This window comes from Aplidium turbinatum, chromosome 1 (genome assembly GCF_918807975.1).
Source record: "Aplidium turbinatum chromosome 1, kaAplTurb1.1, whole genome shotgun sequence".
In the NCBI taxonomy this organism is placed as follows: Eukaryota; Metazoa; Chordata; class Ascidiacea; order Aplousobranchia; family Polyclinidae; genus Aplidium; species Aplidium turbinatum.
The window spans coordinates 30,292,587-30,308,854 of NC_137472.1; the positions used below are offsets into that span (position 1 = coordinate 30,292,587).

The following is a 16,268-nucleotide window of genomic DNA, read 5'->3' on the forward strand; positions in this document are numbered from 1 at the left end:
TGTTGCCTTTTTTAGATTGACTGAATATGATTTATACAAAAACTGTTTGTAAAGTAGGCTATAATTCCATTTCATGCATCATGGGACAGCTTGTGAATGTATTTCACCAAAACCTATATAAAAATATTTTTCGATTTAATCCATTGGTACTGTCCTGGCATAGCACTTCCGTTACACCAAGGTTGGTTCGAGTAAGGAATGAAGTAAATTAAACTATAGGAGGAGATTCACTTTTGGGTAGGTCTTTTATCATCTTCCCAACTGAGAGTATTGTTAGATTTGATATTTTGTGGTGTCCTATAAGACTTCGTTTTGACCACGTTTGGTCCATGTACTCTATGATGAAATAAACCCTCTGGGGGTTACTTTGATGACATCTTACATCACCTTTCCACCCGAAAATATTGTTAGATTTGATATTTTTGTTATGCCGTGAAATAAGACTTCGATTTAACCTACTTTAGTCCATGTAGCCTACCTTATGGGGTGCAATTAACCCCCTGGGGGGTCACTTTGGGGGAGTCTTACATCATCTTTCCTCCCAAAACTATTGTTAGATTTGATATTTTTGTGATGTCCTGACATAAGACTTCGTTTTGACCAAGTTTGGTCCATGTACTTTATGGGGTGAAATAAACCTTCCGAGGGGGTCACATTATGGGAAGTCACTTTGAAGTCATCTTACATCACCTTTCCACTCGAAAATATTGTTAGATTTGATATTTTTGTGATGTCCAAACATAAGACTTCATTTTGACCAAGTTTGGTCCATGTACTTTATGGGGTGAAATAAACCTTCCGAGGGGGTCACATTATGGGAAGTCACTTTGAAGGCATCTTACATCACTTTTCCACCCAAAAATATTGTTAGATTTGATATTTTTGTGATGTCCTGACATAAGACTTCGTTTTGACCAAGTTTGGTCCATGTACCTTATGGGGTGAAATTAACCCCCCGGGGGGTCACTTTCGGGGGGGTCTTACATCACCTTTCCACTCGAAAATATTGTTAGATTTGATATTTTTGTGATGTCCTGACACAGAACTTCGTTTTCACCAAGTTTGGTCCATGTACCTTATGGGGTGAAATTAACCCCCTTTTTGGGCTTTTTAGGGGGCTCTAGGGACCAGATCCACTCGGCGCGGTCAATCTTCCATACTTTTTGTGAGTGACATGGTTGACCCCAGTAACTTCAAGGGGTCAAACCTTTTGTACCTTATGGGGTGAAATCTTCTGTCGTAGGCTCTCGGTCTATAAGTATAAATAAAATATTCAATGAATTATAGCCTACTGCAGAAAAAAAAACATCACAAAACTGAAGCAATCAGAAACATGACCATGATCAAGATAGGATATATCGAGATATACCGTAAGTTTTAACATAACACAGTTCAGATAACAACATGTATGTAAAGACAACTTAGATTAGAATAGAAAACAAAACTGATCACCTGATTCAGGATTTTTATCCACAGCTGATAAATCTACTTCGGAACTGAGCAAAAATTTCGTTATTCGCTTGATTGAAACCTGTGCCTGGTGTTGAACAAAAACAACGCGAAAACAAGATTAGTTATAACACCTTTTGAGTGGAAATGAGGAAAATCCTACATCAACAGCTTCCAATCCTATAGCAGTCACGAAACCCGTTTCAAAAGAAATTATCAAACCCATTATGTTTATTTTGTAACACTCTAACTTCTTTTACGTAGTGTCAGTTTTTAACAGGTTTATTGAGAAGATTTAGATGGGTTGCAAATGTACCAGTTTCTTTAAAAAAAAAAACTTAGCTTAGCTTACTTGTATAATATATGTGATCATCATTGGGAAAACCATCAATGGAAATTGAAGGATATTGAAGAGTGAGAGTGACACAAATGTGGTTTTGGAATCAAGAACATTGTTTGGATCGAGAGCAAGATAGACTCCAAATGAAACCAGGGAAACCTACCAACATAAGTAAACAAACGTCACCACCACCTTACAATAGGCCATGCTACATATTTATTGGCCTACTCAAGTTCACTTCAACACCAAGTTAATGCTTTAACTTTTTGTAGTTACAGTAGATAGTGATTTAAGCACACTACGTGGTTTAATCACTATCAGAGTTGCATAAATTACATATTGTGATTTTAATTTTAATTTGGGCTCAAATTACAATTGAATACATGAATTCAATAAGGGCCCAATTACCAGAAATGTGATTTTGAGATAAACGCGTTTTATTTTTTACTGCCATTTATCTTAGTGCTGGAACTTCAATATTAGTTGTATGTTTAGATATACTGGTAAGTAGTAATAAGCATGAAAATTTCATCAGGGGGAGGTTCTGTTACGAAACTGTGGGGAAGTTAATTCACCAAAATTGGGCCCTTTTACAAATCAACAAGATTGTATGTGCTACCAACTCTTTTTTGACTATTTTATTAATAAGAAAATGGGCACAGAATATAATAAGATTGATTCAACTACACAGAGAAAGGCAAAACTATCATGCAGCAATGTTTACAACATTTCAAAGTCATGGTCACTCTTCATAATCGGACTTTTCTTCAGGTTCACCGTGAGGCATGTGCGTATTCAAGGTCTTCATGTATTCTCTTCCCTTTTTTCCCAGATATCGTGCCAGTGACTGCACATCTTTTACTTTCTTAGGATTAACTGAACATGGACCACTGTGTAGGGGTTCAGTGGGGTATTCCACCCGGGTGAATGCTGGCTTTAAAAGGCGAAACTTTTGTTCGATCGTTCCATTCATATCTGTAGAGGTTACGATTTGTAGCTTGTTAGGAGCATCATAGTTAAAAACTTTGTATTATACTGTGTTATTTTCCAGTCCTTCACGTTGGTTTTGTAGCATTAACCAAGTGCAGCTTTGAAATCTTTCATTTGATTTCCTTTCATGACGGTTAGCTGGAAACGCTCGCGTATCATTTCGTTCCATCCGGAGTACAACTCCACATGGTCTCGTCTTCTCTGCATCCTCTCGATAATGCCGAACTGTCGGTCACATGGTTGGTAACTGTGACCGCGCATGGGCAGACGGTGTGTTACAGAGTCAAATCTGCCATTCAATACTAAAGTATGCAGGTATTGCACCATGGTATTGTTGTGGTTTTGGCCGCGACACCCATCGGTAAATACATGCAATTTGCGTGCATTTGCATCAAGGTGATTAGTGATGTAGTCATGAAGGCAGCTCAAGACCTCATTTGCACCCCTTCTAGCCTCTGTTTCAGGCCAGGTATATATGCGACTTTTACCAGTTTTTGCCAAATGTATACCAAAAACAAATAACGACAGCTGCCGGCTATAAAACACATCTCCTGTTGCAATATGTGGATATGGCATATTTTGCTTAAAATCAAAACACAGACACTCTGTGTCCTCTTGGTCTTTCACCAGTGCAGTTTTTCTTTCAGTGGCGTAAAGAATTCTTTGGCTTTTCGCTTGTGTATATCAAGTTTGACTTTCAGTGCTCTCTGAGAGGCAGCGTTTGATTCAAGCTTTATGTTTGCTTCATGCTCAGCACACACTGTGCATACATCTGTCTTTGGTCTCCCAAAGCCATAGTTGAAATTTAGTTTGTAGTACTCATAATAGTACTGATACTTCACTTCACAGTCTAGCTTTTGTGGGTCTTTACCATCTTTGTACTCAGCATAATGTTGTGGATAATGTGTCTCGAGAAACAAAGTATACATCTTAAGGACATTGAGGTCAGACCCAAGATAGCGCCTTTTGTTCCCGTGACCACCATAGTGAGACACCAGGTAGGGGAAGCTGCAAATATGAGTATCGATTTTCAGCTTGATATCATCACTTTTAGTAATCTGTTTGCCATTCTTCCCTCTTTTGTTCTTTGGTGTGGTTCCTTGGTATCTAACATTTTGTGGCATCAGTTAGCCCAATAATGCATCTTCTTTTGCATCTAATAAAAGAATAACAAACACTTTAGCCTATCAGTGCCAACAAATAGTAGCCTACTGTAGTGACAGTTAAAGATACCAGTACTTAATAGCTGCATGAAAGGCTATACCATGATACATAAGCACAACTAGAATAAAAAAATATTGCTGAAACTGATTACCAGTACTGAAAGGAAAGACCAAATTAAACACATAGGCATGGACTTCTAAATAGTAGCATCTGGACTGGAAACTTACAGTGGGCCAACAGGGTTAGTTACTTGGCTGTTGGCCCATTGTTGGCCAACTGTTTGGCCTACTGTTGCCCACTGAGTTTTCAGTCCAGATGCTACTATTTAGAAGTCCATGACATAGGCCTACGTAAGTTACTGTAATGTTAAGTAAGCTATAAGCTAGGCCTAGCCTAAAACTAAAAACTCAACCATAAAAAATAAGTTGTTCTTTGCTACAGAAATTAAGTTATTATACCTGCAGTGTAACTTTTCCCTTCAGCCCTCATTTTTTTAGCAGCATTCCGACCCCATTCTTTTTCTTCCTCTTACTTCACTAGCTTCTTCACAAGTTGCATCAGTAACTGTTGGTTCAGACATCTTCATAGGAATTACCTTTTTTATTCAGAGATAAACTGAAGGCTACTGTAGGCTATAACGACAAGGCTGATGCTGTGGGCTACTCTACCAGTACCACAGACCAGTAGACTGCATGACAAACTAAACTAGTGCTGCTAATTCTAATATTACTAATCTTTATTCAAAAGAAAGTAATCTAAAAATGCAAAAATAATGTTTAATACATAAATAGTAAGCTGTTGCTATATTTAGCTACAGCTGTAAAAGTCCAACGAGCAAAGTCCGGCAGACTACACAAAGCCAACATTGTTTTCGCTTTAGCTGACTGAATGCAACAAGGGCCCAATTCCACCAGTTGGGCCCTTGTTGCATTCAGTAGAAATATTGACCGAGCATTTTTCACGTTTTGGTTATAGTAAATCGGCTGTTTTTGCACGCATCATGTAGAGGACACTAAGAAGAGGAGAAAAACACAAAAAAGTGAAAATTGGCAAAATGTGGAATTGGGCCCTTTTTGAATTCACGTATTCAATTACATTTGGGGCTAACCGAAACTTCAGCCATATCAGAAAAACTTTTGTCAATAGCTGGTAACGTTCATATTGCAAAAAGGAACTTCTTGGGAAACAATTTTTGCAGCCTCATCTTTATCAAATGCAGTTCTGCTGTTCTTGATATAATCAAACTATAAAAATCATCGATGAACAGATATATTGAAGCGTTTAACTTTTGTGATTAAAACGTGTATTTAAAGCGGTTTATGTTTATGCTTTTGGAGGTTCTTATGACAGAATAACTTGAAACCGAATTTGCAATCAAAACGATTTTTCAAACCTCATTAATTTATAAATATGTCACCTGTAGAGTAAATACCCATAAGTTTGATTTTTCAGTGACATTTGTTAATGGTGACTGGTATTCTTGCGGCGCACTATAATCAACTATACTGCAAGTAGCCGACTCAGCAAACTGTAACCTGTGTTTAGAAGTTGCAGAAAAAATTAACATAGGCTATATGAAAACTCTCCAAGGTCTTCCGTCCATGTGTGTATTATGCAAATTTATGTTTGTAAGTCACGAGATTAAAAAACGTAAAAACTGATTCAAATAAAACTAAGATAAGTGCTTACTATGAAAGGAGCAGATGTCCAAATAAAGCTGGAAAATGCTTTTAAATAAGCGATCTTACGAGACAGTCGAAGTTCTGACTGGCGAATTTTGAGAACTTGCTCTTCAAATGATTCCTCCCAAGCGTAGAGTTTTAACACCTGATTGATATTTTTATTAATGATTCTGAATTTGTACAGCTAATTTTACAGGCCACTTTTATTAAACTTTTACTCAAAAAATGAAGAATAGACTAGAAAGTTCAACAGGAAACTTACTTTTATCCCATTCAAAATTTCGTTCATCAATTTTATTCGTTTATCTTTGAACTTCATGTTTTCTGCCGACATTGCTCTCATCTTTTTAACAATCAATGTATTTATAGGAATCATAATCACCATTACGCCAAATCCGGCTAATACAGCTATTCCGAGTTGCTGAAAATGTTCCATTTGTTATGCTATATAAATACTGGAATTTGCTAAAGTCATTAATTAATTAGGAGATGTTTTTGTTTTCATACAAATTGCATTGAGATTTTCCGTTGCTTAACAACAACAACATATTGTTTAGACTTTGAATCAATAATACAAAGAGAAACACTGCTTCTGATCGCCCGATTAGCCAATTTGACAATTTTCAAAACTTATACGTTGAAAATTTATCCACCACTACACGATTTTCTTACCAATCAATTAAACACGCTTAAAAACAGAATTTGATATTTCTTAAAATCTATAACAGTTTTAGTTAACCAACTAAGCATGCAAACTAAACATTTTGCATGTTCAGTTAATTTACAGCATCATGGTCCTGCATTTTGCCATGCTAGACAGGATGGTCTCTAACTAATCTAGACCCATGAAGAAGTCAGTCGTGACTGATTGACCAAACGTCGGAATAAAGCAGATTATCACCTTAAACATCTTGTGATAGTTCAGCTTAGTTTGCACCAGAAGAACGTACTGTGTATATCATGTTATTTAAATAAATGCCTGGTGAACAGCCTCATTTAATTTGTAGTCTGAGTTGAGCTTTAAGAATTTAATTTAAGTACGAGACCTAACAGTACCAACCTTACCTGCCATAGAAAAACGATTGAAATAATAATCTGCAAAGGACCGGACCATAAAATGTTGACGTAAGTCATAAGATCCATTAATCGTTGTGCATCCGTTGACATCAAGTTTACAATTTCACCAACTGTCGAATTCTGTCTAGCAGAGTTAGAGATGACGAGAGCCTAAAGAATTTGTTTTTAAAGGGATTTAATACTGTACGTCTGCTAAGAGTTGCAATGAGTTATGCTTCGTTTCGCAGGACATAAGTTCACACAAGGAACATGACGAGTCACTACCCAGACAGCAAATCAGTCGTTTTTGACTTTGATTCAATGTCTGCAGAAGTTGTAAAAAACAACTGACTAGCTGTCTGGGCACGAACAGATGAGGTTTGCGGGCAGAATGATTTTTCCAGCCAGAAGGCTCGTTTGTTGTTGATTGTAGGAATGTTTGTTCTCGAACTGAGAAAGCTTCTTTGAGAGCTTAATCCTGGCAGTTCCGCATACTTGTATACTAAGAAAGCTTTGAAGCGCTGACGCAGGACCGGTCATTGAGATCGTCAGAGTGAAGTTTTGGCTGGGTGTTGAAGTAAATGTCTTTGTATGTGAGTTATTTTATCCACTAATAGGAGCTGCTGAATTGAGAGCAGTCTTTAAAATGCGTTGCTTAATTGTACATCCAAAGAGTAGAACAAGAGCTGCTTGATCTTGCGGTTTCTTCTTCCGCTTAAACAACTGAGCTATCGAGGCTGATATTTAACATTGAATTAGTCTGCTTTACTCTTTTCATGATGTAGCCTACAATTCACTTTCTAACAACAGCGCTATTCACTAAATTTTATTTTTATGTTTATTTTGCACTAATAAACTAGTTAATTAATAAACTTTCCACGAATACAAATTACAATGAGATAACCATACCTGATCTAACTAAACGTTTTTTGATGTTAAACTAAGTTACTGGCGATAAATATATTCAAATATGGGCGATACTAATCAAATGCACATACTAAAAATACTGGATTGCCAAAGTGAATTTAACAGTAAAATATATATAAAAAATAAACAAATATTTTAAACCTTTTGATAGATGATAGAAATAATGGCGGTGCGCAATCTCATACCAACAACGGTCATCTTCTGAAAGTATTGTTGCAACATGATTGCCTTGACAACAGCAACAATGTACATAGCCGCTGCGTAGAAGTATCCTTGCCATATAGGAATGCCCAAGTCTTCGGTGAAATCTATCATTAATCTGTGAAAACAAATAAAATAATTTTAGAATTGTGCAAACGAGTTCGTAGGTCTACAATATTGCATATTTCAAATTTATGATAAAATAAAAAGTCACTTAAGAACAAATAGTTTTTTACATGTGTCTTGGTATTTTTACAGATATTCTTTGAATATAAAAGTTTAACTTATGCAAGAAAGAATTTGTTAATATTCAGTATCCAGTACTCCAAGAGACACATTTCCAATCTTAATAATTATACAGATGGTAACAATCAGGGAGTCGAACCGAACCCGAACCGGATTTTTGTAAACCGGTTTTGGTGCGATTTTGTCTGAACCTTAACCGGAACTGAACCGAAAATTTGAGTTAGCTTAAACCCTAACCGAACCCGAACCGGTTGAAAAAAGCGGTTCACTCCAGCATTACGTCATTGTTCGCATTGTGGTAAGTGAAGTTGTACGTAGCATGTTGTTATCTTGGAGGCCACATTGTACGGATGAATTATAGCCTATTCCGTAACACACGATCCACTATCATCGATGCTTTGGAGAGGAATTTTTTGAGGTTAACAACTTCTGTTCTGTGACATCATAGACAATATAGTTTGATTGTAACTTGTGCAACAAACAACAAAGACAAGTTAATTGAGCAAAGCAGTGTTGAGATCAGTGTTGCCAACCTTGCGGTTTTCACGCTCAATTGGGCTAGTTAGTAGTTGGGCAATAGTAGGCCTAGGCCTAATTTTATCGGACCCGAACCGGAACTTATAAAACCGGTTTTAAGTTTCTTCGAACCTGAACCGGAACTGAACCAAATTTTGAAACAATCTTTGAACCAGAACCGGACCCGAACCGGAAAAATCAAACGGTTCGACTCCCTGGTAACAATACAATTAAATTTTACATAACAAGTTATAGTTCAAAAATGCAAAAAAAAAAATTAAATAGACAAGCTACTTACGAAACTAGCTGAGGTGATATAAATTGTATCAAATCGTTACAAAGCTTAAACAACACAGCGAATATGAAAGATCCATAAAACTGCTTGAACAGTGTCAGTGTCAGCGATGGTTTATAAGGAGCCTTGCTGTAATCGTACTTTGTTTTCTAAACGGAAAACGTAATTTATTAGTTTAACTTTTATGCAAATTATACCTGTCATTCGCTTACGACAAATGTTAGCCTACTTGGGTTGTTTGAGGCTGCAAATGTTTTGAGAGTGAATTACAAATTTTTGTAACAACTACTGCAGTAAATGAATCCTACTCCGGCCTGTGAATAATGAATACTACTCCTACTCCAAGCACAAAATGAAAATTTTGTGATCAATTCTTATTAAAAAGTTGAATGATTCTTCTTAGTAATAGAACTGTGACGTGTTGTGAAATCTCAACAAAACCAAACGCTTTTTTGAATGGTTTTTAAACATCTTTGTTCACTTCTCTACAAATGGTGCAAGTGGTGTGTTAGTGCTTGTATACAATTGGAAACGTTGGTAAGTTCACTTTTTAACATTTCTATGCACAATGTTTAAATAAAGTGTCCCAACCGTTGACATCATGTAACATATGCTAAAGTGCTTCTAGCCTACTTGTACTGTAGATGGACTAAAACTATAAATTACATTGAATTTATCTTCTTTCACCGCTTCGTTGATGTAAACATGCTTCGTGTCCTTGTCCATTGACTTCCTAAACGATAACAAATGAAATCATGATGAGAATGGAAAATCAAAGTAAGTACATGTAGGTAATATCAATCATAAATTGTACTGTGGATAATTATTTCACTCACAATGCAATAAAAGCGTTTACTGCTTGTTTTTGGAGTAAAAATCGCTGAAAAAAGTTAAAAACAGACATTTTTACAAACCTGCACTTTTCCATTTCATTTTCCCAGAGACGCTGGAATTCTGGAGCTATTTTATCACTTTTATCTTCGTCGTTCAAATTCCACAAATCGTCTGCTTCGATTGGTCTTCTGTACCCAAGCCATATCATCCTGGAAAAGAACTAGGCCTCAACGACAACAACAAAAAAACAGCTTTAATTTTTTGTATTTAGAACCAATCTAAAATTCAGATGCTGCGTATACGATGTCTTCTTTTGATCCAGTATGGCAGCTAGTCCTTAGTCTCAATGTCCAAAACACACAAACTTCCCTCTCAACTTGATGAGCTGAGAGAATTGGGACAGGTTGATGACATAAATTGCGGTTCAGTTTGTTCTTCAGCTTTAAATTTGTGTGAAGAATATAATGCTTATTGGTGCACGATTGAATAGAAAATTCTGACGCCATTGCAAAGACGTAACGACGGGCAGAACGTCATTGCAAAGACGTAACGACGGGCAGAACGTCATTGCAAAGGCGTAACGACGGGCAGAACGTCATTGCAAAGGCGTAACGACGGGCAGAATAGTTACAATTAATCTTACTGCGAGATGCAAATATTCATATTATAAATGTTCAAAATGAAGCTAATTCTATTTAATTCCGTTACAGATTAATCCGAACGGCTGCTTTATTAGGTCAAATCATCCGAAAACAAAACAAAAGTGGAATTGCGCACAAAAATTCAATGCTTAGATTTAGCCAAATCTGGCTAATTATATAGCTATTGACAGTTTGACTTGATAGTTTTTTGACTTAGCCACAAAGTATTTAAATGTATAAAGGTCTAAAAACTCAATTGGTTAATCTCATGTCAGCCATACAAAGTACACAAAAGAAAAAGCTACTCACGGAAGAAACCATTCAAAGAAAATCTGACTTAAAAATGAAGCCCGTCTTTCCGGACAATCTTTCTATAAACAAATATACATTACTGTAGATGAGTTTACGTTATTGCTGAAGTATTTTTTTAGTGTATGAAAGAAGACTTGTAGGTTTAGCTGTTTGCCCTTGATACACTAAATGATGGCATACTTTCTAATTCAGACAGTTAGGCTATAGATCATATTCCTCCCTTGTGCTGTTGTAGATCAAATAAGAAAGGCAATGACTGCTATACATAGCCTAAGCTAATTTTAAACAAGTTTGCATTCCGAAAATAACAATTAAAAATGTTTGATTTTTATTCTGCAAGGAAAAATAGGCTAAAACTGTTTTCTAGACTTTGCTATTGATGAAAGTTATTTTTAGAATTTTGGTACAGCAAGCTACTTGCGAACAGTTTTTTGAAATTTTTTTGTAACCGTACATTAAAAATATCCAGATCCTTTGTCAATGCTCGGAAAAAGGATTTAGCCTAACTTTGATAGAATTACTGCAATTCCTTATTTTATTGACAAAAAGCAAAACATTTAATACGCCTACGTAGTATTTAATTTATTTCGCTGTTTATGTAGGCTAGTTTGTTAATTTCTGTATCTAGGAAAATACAAAACAAAAACTTACCTTCATCAGTTCTCTTGGCTCAGCAAACGTATTCAGAAAACACATCAAAAGAACCAAGCAAAAGTAGATTAAAGTTGTTATGTTGTCAAATAAATCACCTTCTTTCTGAGAAAAAGAGTAATGCATCAGAATTTAAACAAGAAATTACATGATTGGTTTGTTCAAACAACATTCAAAAAAGATTAAAACGAAAATAAAGTACGAGCGTTGTTACTTTAAAAAGCCTGGTGCATTGGAAATATCAAAATATCAATTACTATCAAAAAAAGCATCCGAACTATTGTAATGTTTGTTGTGTGGCAGACTATCTACATTAGCAACAAACATCAAGTAGTCTGTGCTTTTTTCAACATCCAAATTATGCATTAACGTTTGTTAAAAAACTTTTGTTGTAATATGAAGGTTCTTGGATAAGCTGACGAAGCTACATTTCATTAGTGGATAAACGAAGAGTTGCCTGAACTTGGTTGCTGATACGTAGCCTAGATAAGTAAAAGGTGCTTGCACATTTTAGTATGAGAAATAGTCATTTCATAAACTTGTAGTTTACGAATTTACTTGTGATCTTACATTTGAGGTCAGCCGTATACTTTCGGTAAAAGGGATGATTCCGCACACCAAGAGAATAAACCAGAACATAAACAAAGCTCCACTAGAAACTTGGCCCTTTCTTCTGGAATGAAGCATCATCACTCCTACCAGTACCTTAAAATATACAGAAAAAACTAATGCAAGCTGTTTGATTAATACAATACATTTTTGCGTTTTCCTTAAAGGTTTAGTATACTATACGTAACTTTTATACATCTTGCCTACTTCAAATATCATTATTTTTAAAGATAAATTGCTTGGGCTTCATGCCTTTGTAGAAGTGCTTAAATATCTAAGTTAGTTCTTTGCCTACAATTTCAACAACAAATAACACTTACGAATGTCACGGACAGGAGAGCTGGAGAAACATATGTAGCAATTGTACTTTCAATCCCATACTGATCGTACTCGTAAACTTTGTAGAACAGTTGTACCAATACTAATGCCAGTATAAGCAAAAGTGTCATCTGTGAGATATACAATATAAAAACTATGAATTTAAAAGAATCTAATAACGTTTTGAATAAAAAACTGTTGCATAAACAATTTTGTAGTTGAATTTTGCGCTTAGATTTTTTATATTGCAGCTATAAGGGAGAATTGACGGTTTGTAGGCCTGGAACAACATTTTGTCTTTAGAGCGTAAAATTTGCAACAGTGAGTTTCGAGTAATTTTAAGGCCTTTATAATAGAGACGCTTGAAAGAACTTTCATTACCGGTACATTGTTCCGTTTCCGTTTCTCCCTTCCTATTGAATACCTTTTTACAACGCAATGCAAAACTGAAGCAATAAAAAGCCATTTTGCTAAGACAGTTTGAAAGTGGCCTACTAAACTCATCACATAGTTTATTTTGTGTACAGGTCAAAATAGCAGAAGATCCAGAGGGCACTTGATCACGTGACCCCTTCAAAGTTGATACAAAACATCTAGTTTTTTTTCTCTTTTTTTACAGCTATCCCAGGTTGCTGAAAATGTTCCATTTGTTATGCTACATAAATACTGAAATTCGCTAAATTCATTAATTAATTGGCGGATATTTTTGTTTTTCTTTGCTTCACAACAACAACATAGCCTATCTTGCTCATGTCAGTCGCTCAAATTCTGATCAACGAAGCTGATAAACAAGACATCTCTGCGGCTACTTGGGCGGACCATAAATGGAATTTGGAATGAAAGTCATGTACCACCAGACTCCATTCGTTCATCTCCGACGCCGACGCACGCCCCATCGGCCTGACATTACAAAGGCAGGCATGGGTGTGCCTCAACCATGCACTAATGGGGAATGGCCTCTTCCCCCTCCTGTGAATATGGTGTCGAGGAACAAACCGCACACCACATCATCAATGCTGTTCCAACTTCAAGCCACCTATCGGAGTGGAAGGTCTGTGCTTCATGGATGATGAAACCAAAGACTGGCTGTTCTCTAATAGCCTTCCAGTGTAGTCCGGGAACATCGTGAATCTGTGGTGGTGAAAGGATAGACCCTTGGCCCCAGAGGCTCACACGAAGACGACGATGAACAACATATCGTTTAAATTTTGAATCAACAAGACAAAGAGAAACATTGTTTCTGATCGGTCGATTAGACAACTTGAAAAAAAACTCATGGTTTTATTTCAAACTCCCAAAGTCACACACACTTAATCTTTCAAAGACAGCTGTTATCCAAAAAACATAAAGAGTGTAAGACCGGGAAACGGCAATTTTTTGCTCAAACACTTTCATGCAGCGTTAACTTTTGATAGGATTTTTATTCTGTACATATATCAGATTCTTTGCACATTGCGGTGGACTGGGCGAACGAACCTCGCTTGCTGAATCTGGATTAATTTTGAAATGTTCACTTTTGTTCAGTAGGTTAGTAGACTAATCGAACCTAAACATATAAAAAGATTTGGCATCCTTTTATTCAACAACTTTGGAATACTTTGTTGTTACAGGGTTGGCTCAATTTTACTCTTTCAGTTTATCATCTTCACAGCAATTTTCAATTTTTTGGCTGATAAGGGTAAATGAAACTGCGTTGTATTTTCTTATCAACACCCAATTATTTACAGAATAAAGTATGTATGCTTTATAGATCAATAGTCTGTCTTTCAAATCCGATCGACGTGGACCCAGCCCCACAGTCGCAGCAAAACAAAAAACATTGTAACGCTTAAACGCACCAGTTTCAGAAACAAGAGCAATGACCATCGAAGTGGGAAGTAGATCGAGCGTTTCAAAGCAACAAAGTGATAAACTGATACAATCCATAGAAATGCACAAGGAACCCAGACTAGGACTGTTTCTTGAAAGCAGGGAGTGAAAGAAGGGTAGCTTTGAAACAGCAATGAAGAATTCTGTAAAAGATGCAAAAATAAGAAAGTTGATTGACTTCTTTGTTAAAACTATTTTTGTCAATAATTAATCCACATGATTTTGCAATGAAAGTGCTTACATGGTTTTTAGTTGCAAGTTTTATTGACTTTCAAGTCGATGAACAAATCACAGTCCATTTTGTTGGTAGCCTAACCAACCTAAACATTTTATTGGTAGTTTGTTGACCATACTTGAACATCAATTATTCTTAACCACAAACCATCCTTAGTTTTTTTTTTTAATTAAACATGAATGTTCTTCCAAATTCGACATTAAAATCCACAAGGCTATGTTATATGTTAATCAAATCATGCAATCCTCAATAAGGAGTAGCCTGCCCAGAGTGCCCAAGGTGCCTCGTATCTGCCGTATTTAATTAAATTGTCATGTGACGTATTTCCTTCATGCTATCAACGTTCAACAGTCGTGCCATGTGCATTCATTTCTTGGCCCTGTTTGGTTCACTCTTGTGAATGACGTAGCCTAATTGATTTATAGAAATTCAATGTTCAGGTACTTGATAAGGGCTAACACATGCGCATTACCGAATATGTTTGCAATTTTAGCTTACTTTTGTATAATATTACTTTCAATGCTGTGTCGTTGCTTCATTTTGTTTGTTAGATGTACAAAAAATAGCTCACCCAGAACGTGGAATTGCAATAATCGTACAACCACTGGTTTGAATTCATCGTATATGTTAGTTTCTGATGGTTCTGATGGTATAGTAGGCCTGCACAGTAAAAGCAACTCCTAAAACTTAAAATATTTACCCTAGATCCTACTTGGCCTAATTAAAAAGTTGTAGGAGTTAAATTTTTGCTCACATTTATTAGTATAAAGATAAACTTATCTAGCTATTAGTATCTAAAATAAGTTTGAAGCATTATAGTTTGACTGAAATAAATATTGTTGACAGAACAGATCAAACAATCTGCAAACCTCGAAGAAGTTAGGATACAAGTAGGAATTTTGGGGAAAAAATTGATTGTGGAATCGAATATTTTTCCTCTGAATGAGAAAGCGTCTCTGAGAGTTCCTGAGAGTTTATCATAACGTAGCCTACTTGTAAAGTCTTTGAACCACTGGCAAAGGCCCGATTATAGAAATTAACAGAGTGAAGTTTTTACTTGTTGTCGTCTATGAAGTATTCCATCAGTGAGGGTCTGCTGAATTAAAAGCAATGCTTACAATGCGTTGCTCAAGCGCACACCCGAGAGTCGAACCAGTGCAGCTCAATCTTACTATGTACGATGCACCAAGTCAAGAGCTCAACCATGACCCACTAGAACACGGCCAAATATGTTGCTATTTGAGGAAATTTCTAAGAGTCTGAATTGTTACAATCCTAGCTGTGACAAACCTGTCATCTTCCCATTTCCAGAAGTAAGTAAAATAAGCAGTATTTGCACCTAGACATATGTTTGGCTTATTTAATGGGAGATTAGGTATGTACGTTGAGCACAGTTTACACAATAATAATGTAATATGTAAGACTTTCCAACTGCATCCTGGAGGTAGTCTCATCATACAGTCGTTAGGTTTTTTGTATAGCAGGATCTTTCGCCAAAACACATATGTTACTTGCAAAATTAAACTTGGCGAAAAACAAAACAAACTAAAATTTAAATTGGCACATCAAATGAACAGCTTACATTTTACAACACCTAAAATCTACAAAAAATTCTTGCTATTTTAAATGAAACATGCAATTGCACCAAACGATGCTACCTCCAGGATGCAGTTGAAAAGTCTTACATATTACATTATTATTGTGTAAACTGTGCTCAACGTACATACCTAATCTCCGTTTAAACAAGCCAAACATATGTCTAGGTGCAAATATTGCTTATTTTACTTACTTCTGGAAATGGGAAGATAACAGGTTTGTCATAGCTAGGATTGTAACAATTCAGACTCTTAGAAATTTTCTCAAATAGCAACATATTTGGCCGTGTTCTAGTGGGTCATGGCTCAAACCAACTGTGCTATTGAGAGTTGAGACA

At 36.1% G+C, this 16,268-nt stretch overlaps 1 protein-coding gene across 1 annotated transcript in view; it reads right to left on the minus strand.

The window, feature by feature from the left end:
- The window catches only part of LOC145774095 (multidrug resistance-associated protein 1-like), a 36,222-nt gene extending 21,186 nt beyond the window's left edge, over positions 1-15,036 (minus strand). Inside the window, exons 1-15 of the mRNA XM_082585247.1 lie at positions 14,907-15,036; positions 14,070-14,243; positions 12,234-12,362; positions 11,875-12,009; positions 11,305-11,409; positions 10,651-10,712; positions 9,781-9,909; positions 9,533-9,599; positions 8,870-9,015; positions 7,750-7,927; positions 6,691-6,852; positions 5,888-6,046; positions 5,633-5,770; positions 1,802-1,948; positions 1,453-1,537 (exon numbers count right to left, since the gene is read on the minus strand). Of these exons, the coding sequence (XP_082441373.1) occupies positions 1,453-1,537; positions 1,802-1,948; positions 5,633-5,770; positions 5,888-6,046; positions 6,691-6,852; positions 7,750-7,927; positions 8,870-9,015; positions 9,533-9,599; positions 9,781-9,909; positions 10,651-10,712; positions 11,305-11,409; positions 11,875-12,009; positions 12,234-12,362; positions 14,070-14,243; positions 14,907-14,954 (1,864 nt within the window). The 5' untranslated portion in view covers positions 14,955-15,036. The remainder of the gene's footprint in view (positions 1-1,452; positions 1,538-1,801; positions 1,949-5,632; positions 5,771-5,887; positions 6,047-6,690; positions 6,853-7,749; positions 7,928-8,869; positions 9,016-9,532; positions 9,600-9,780; positions 9,910-10,650; positions 10,713-11,304; positions 11,410-11,874; positions 12,010-12,233; positions 12,363-14,069; positions 14,244-14,906) is intronic.
- Positions 15,037-16,268: the final 1,232 nt, after the last annotated feature.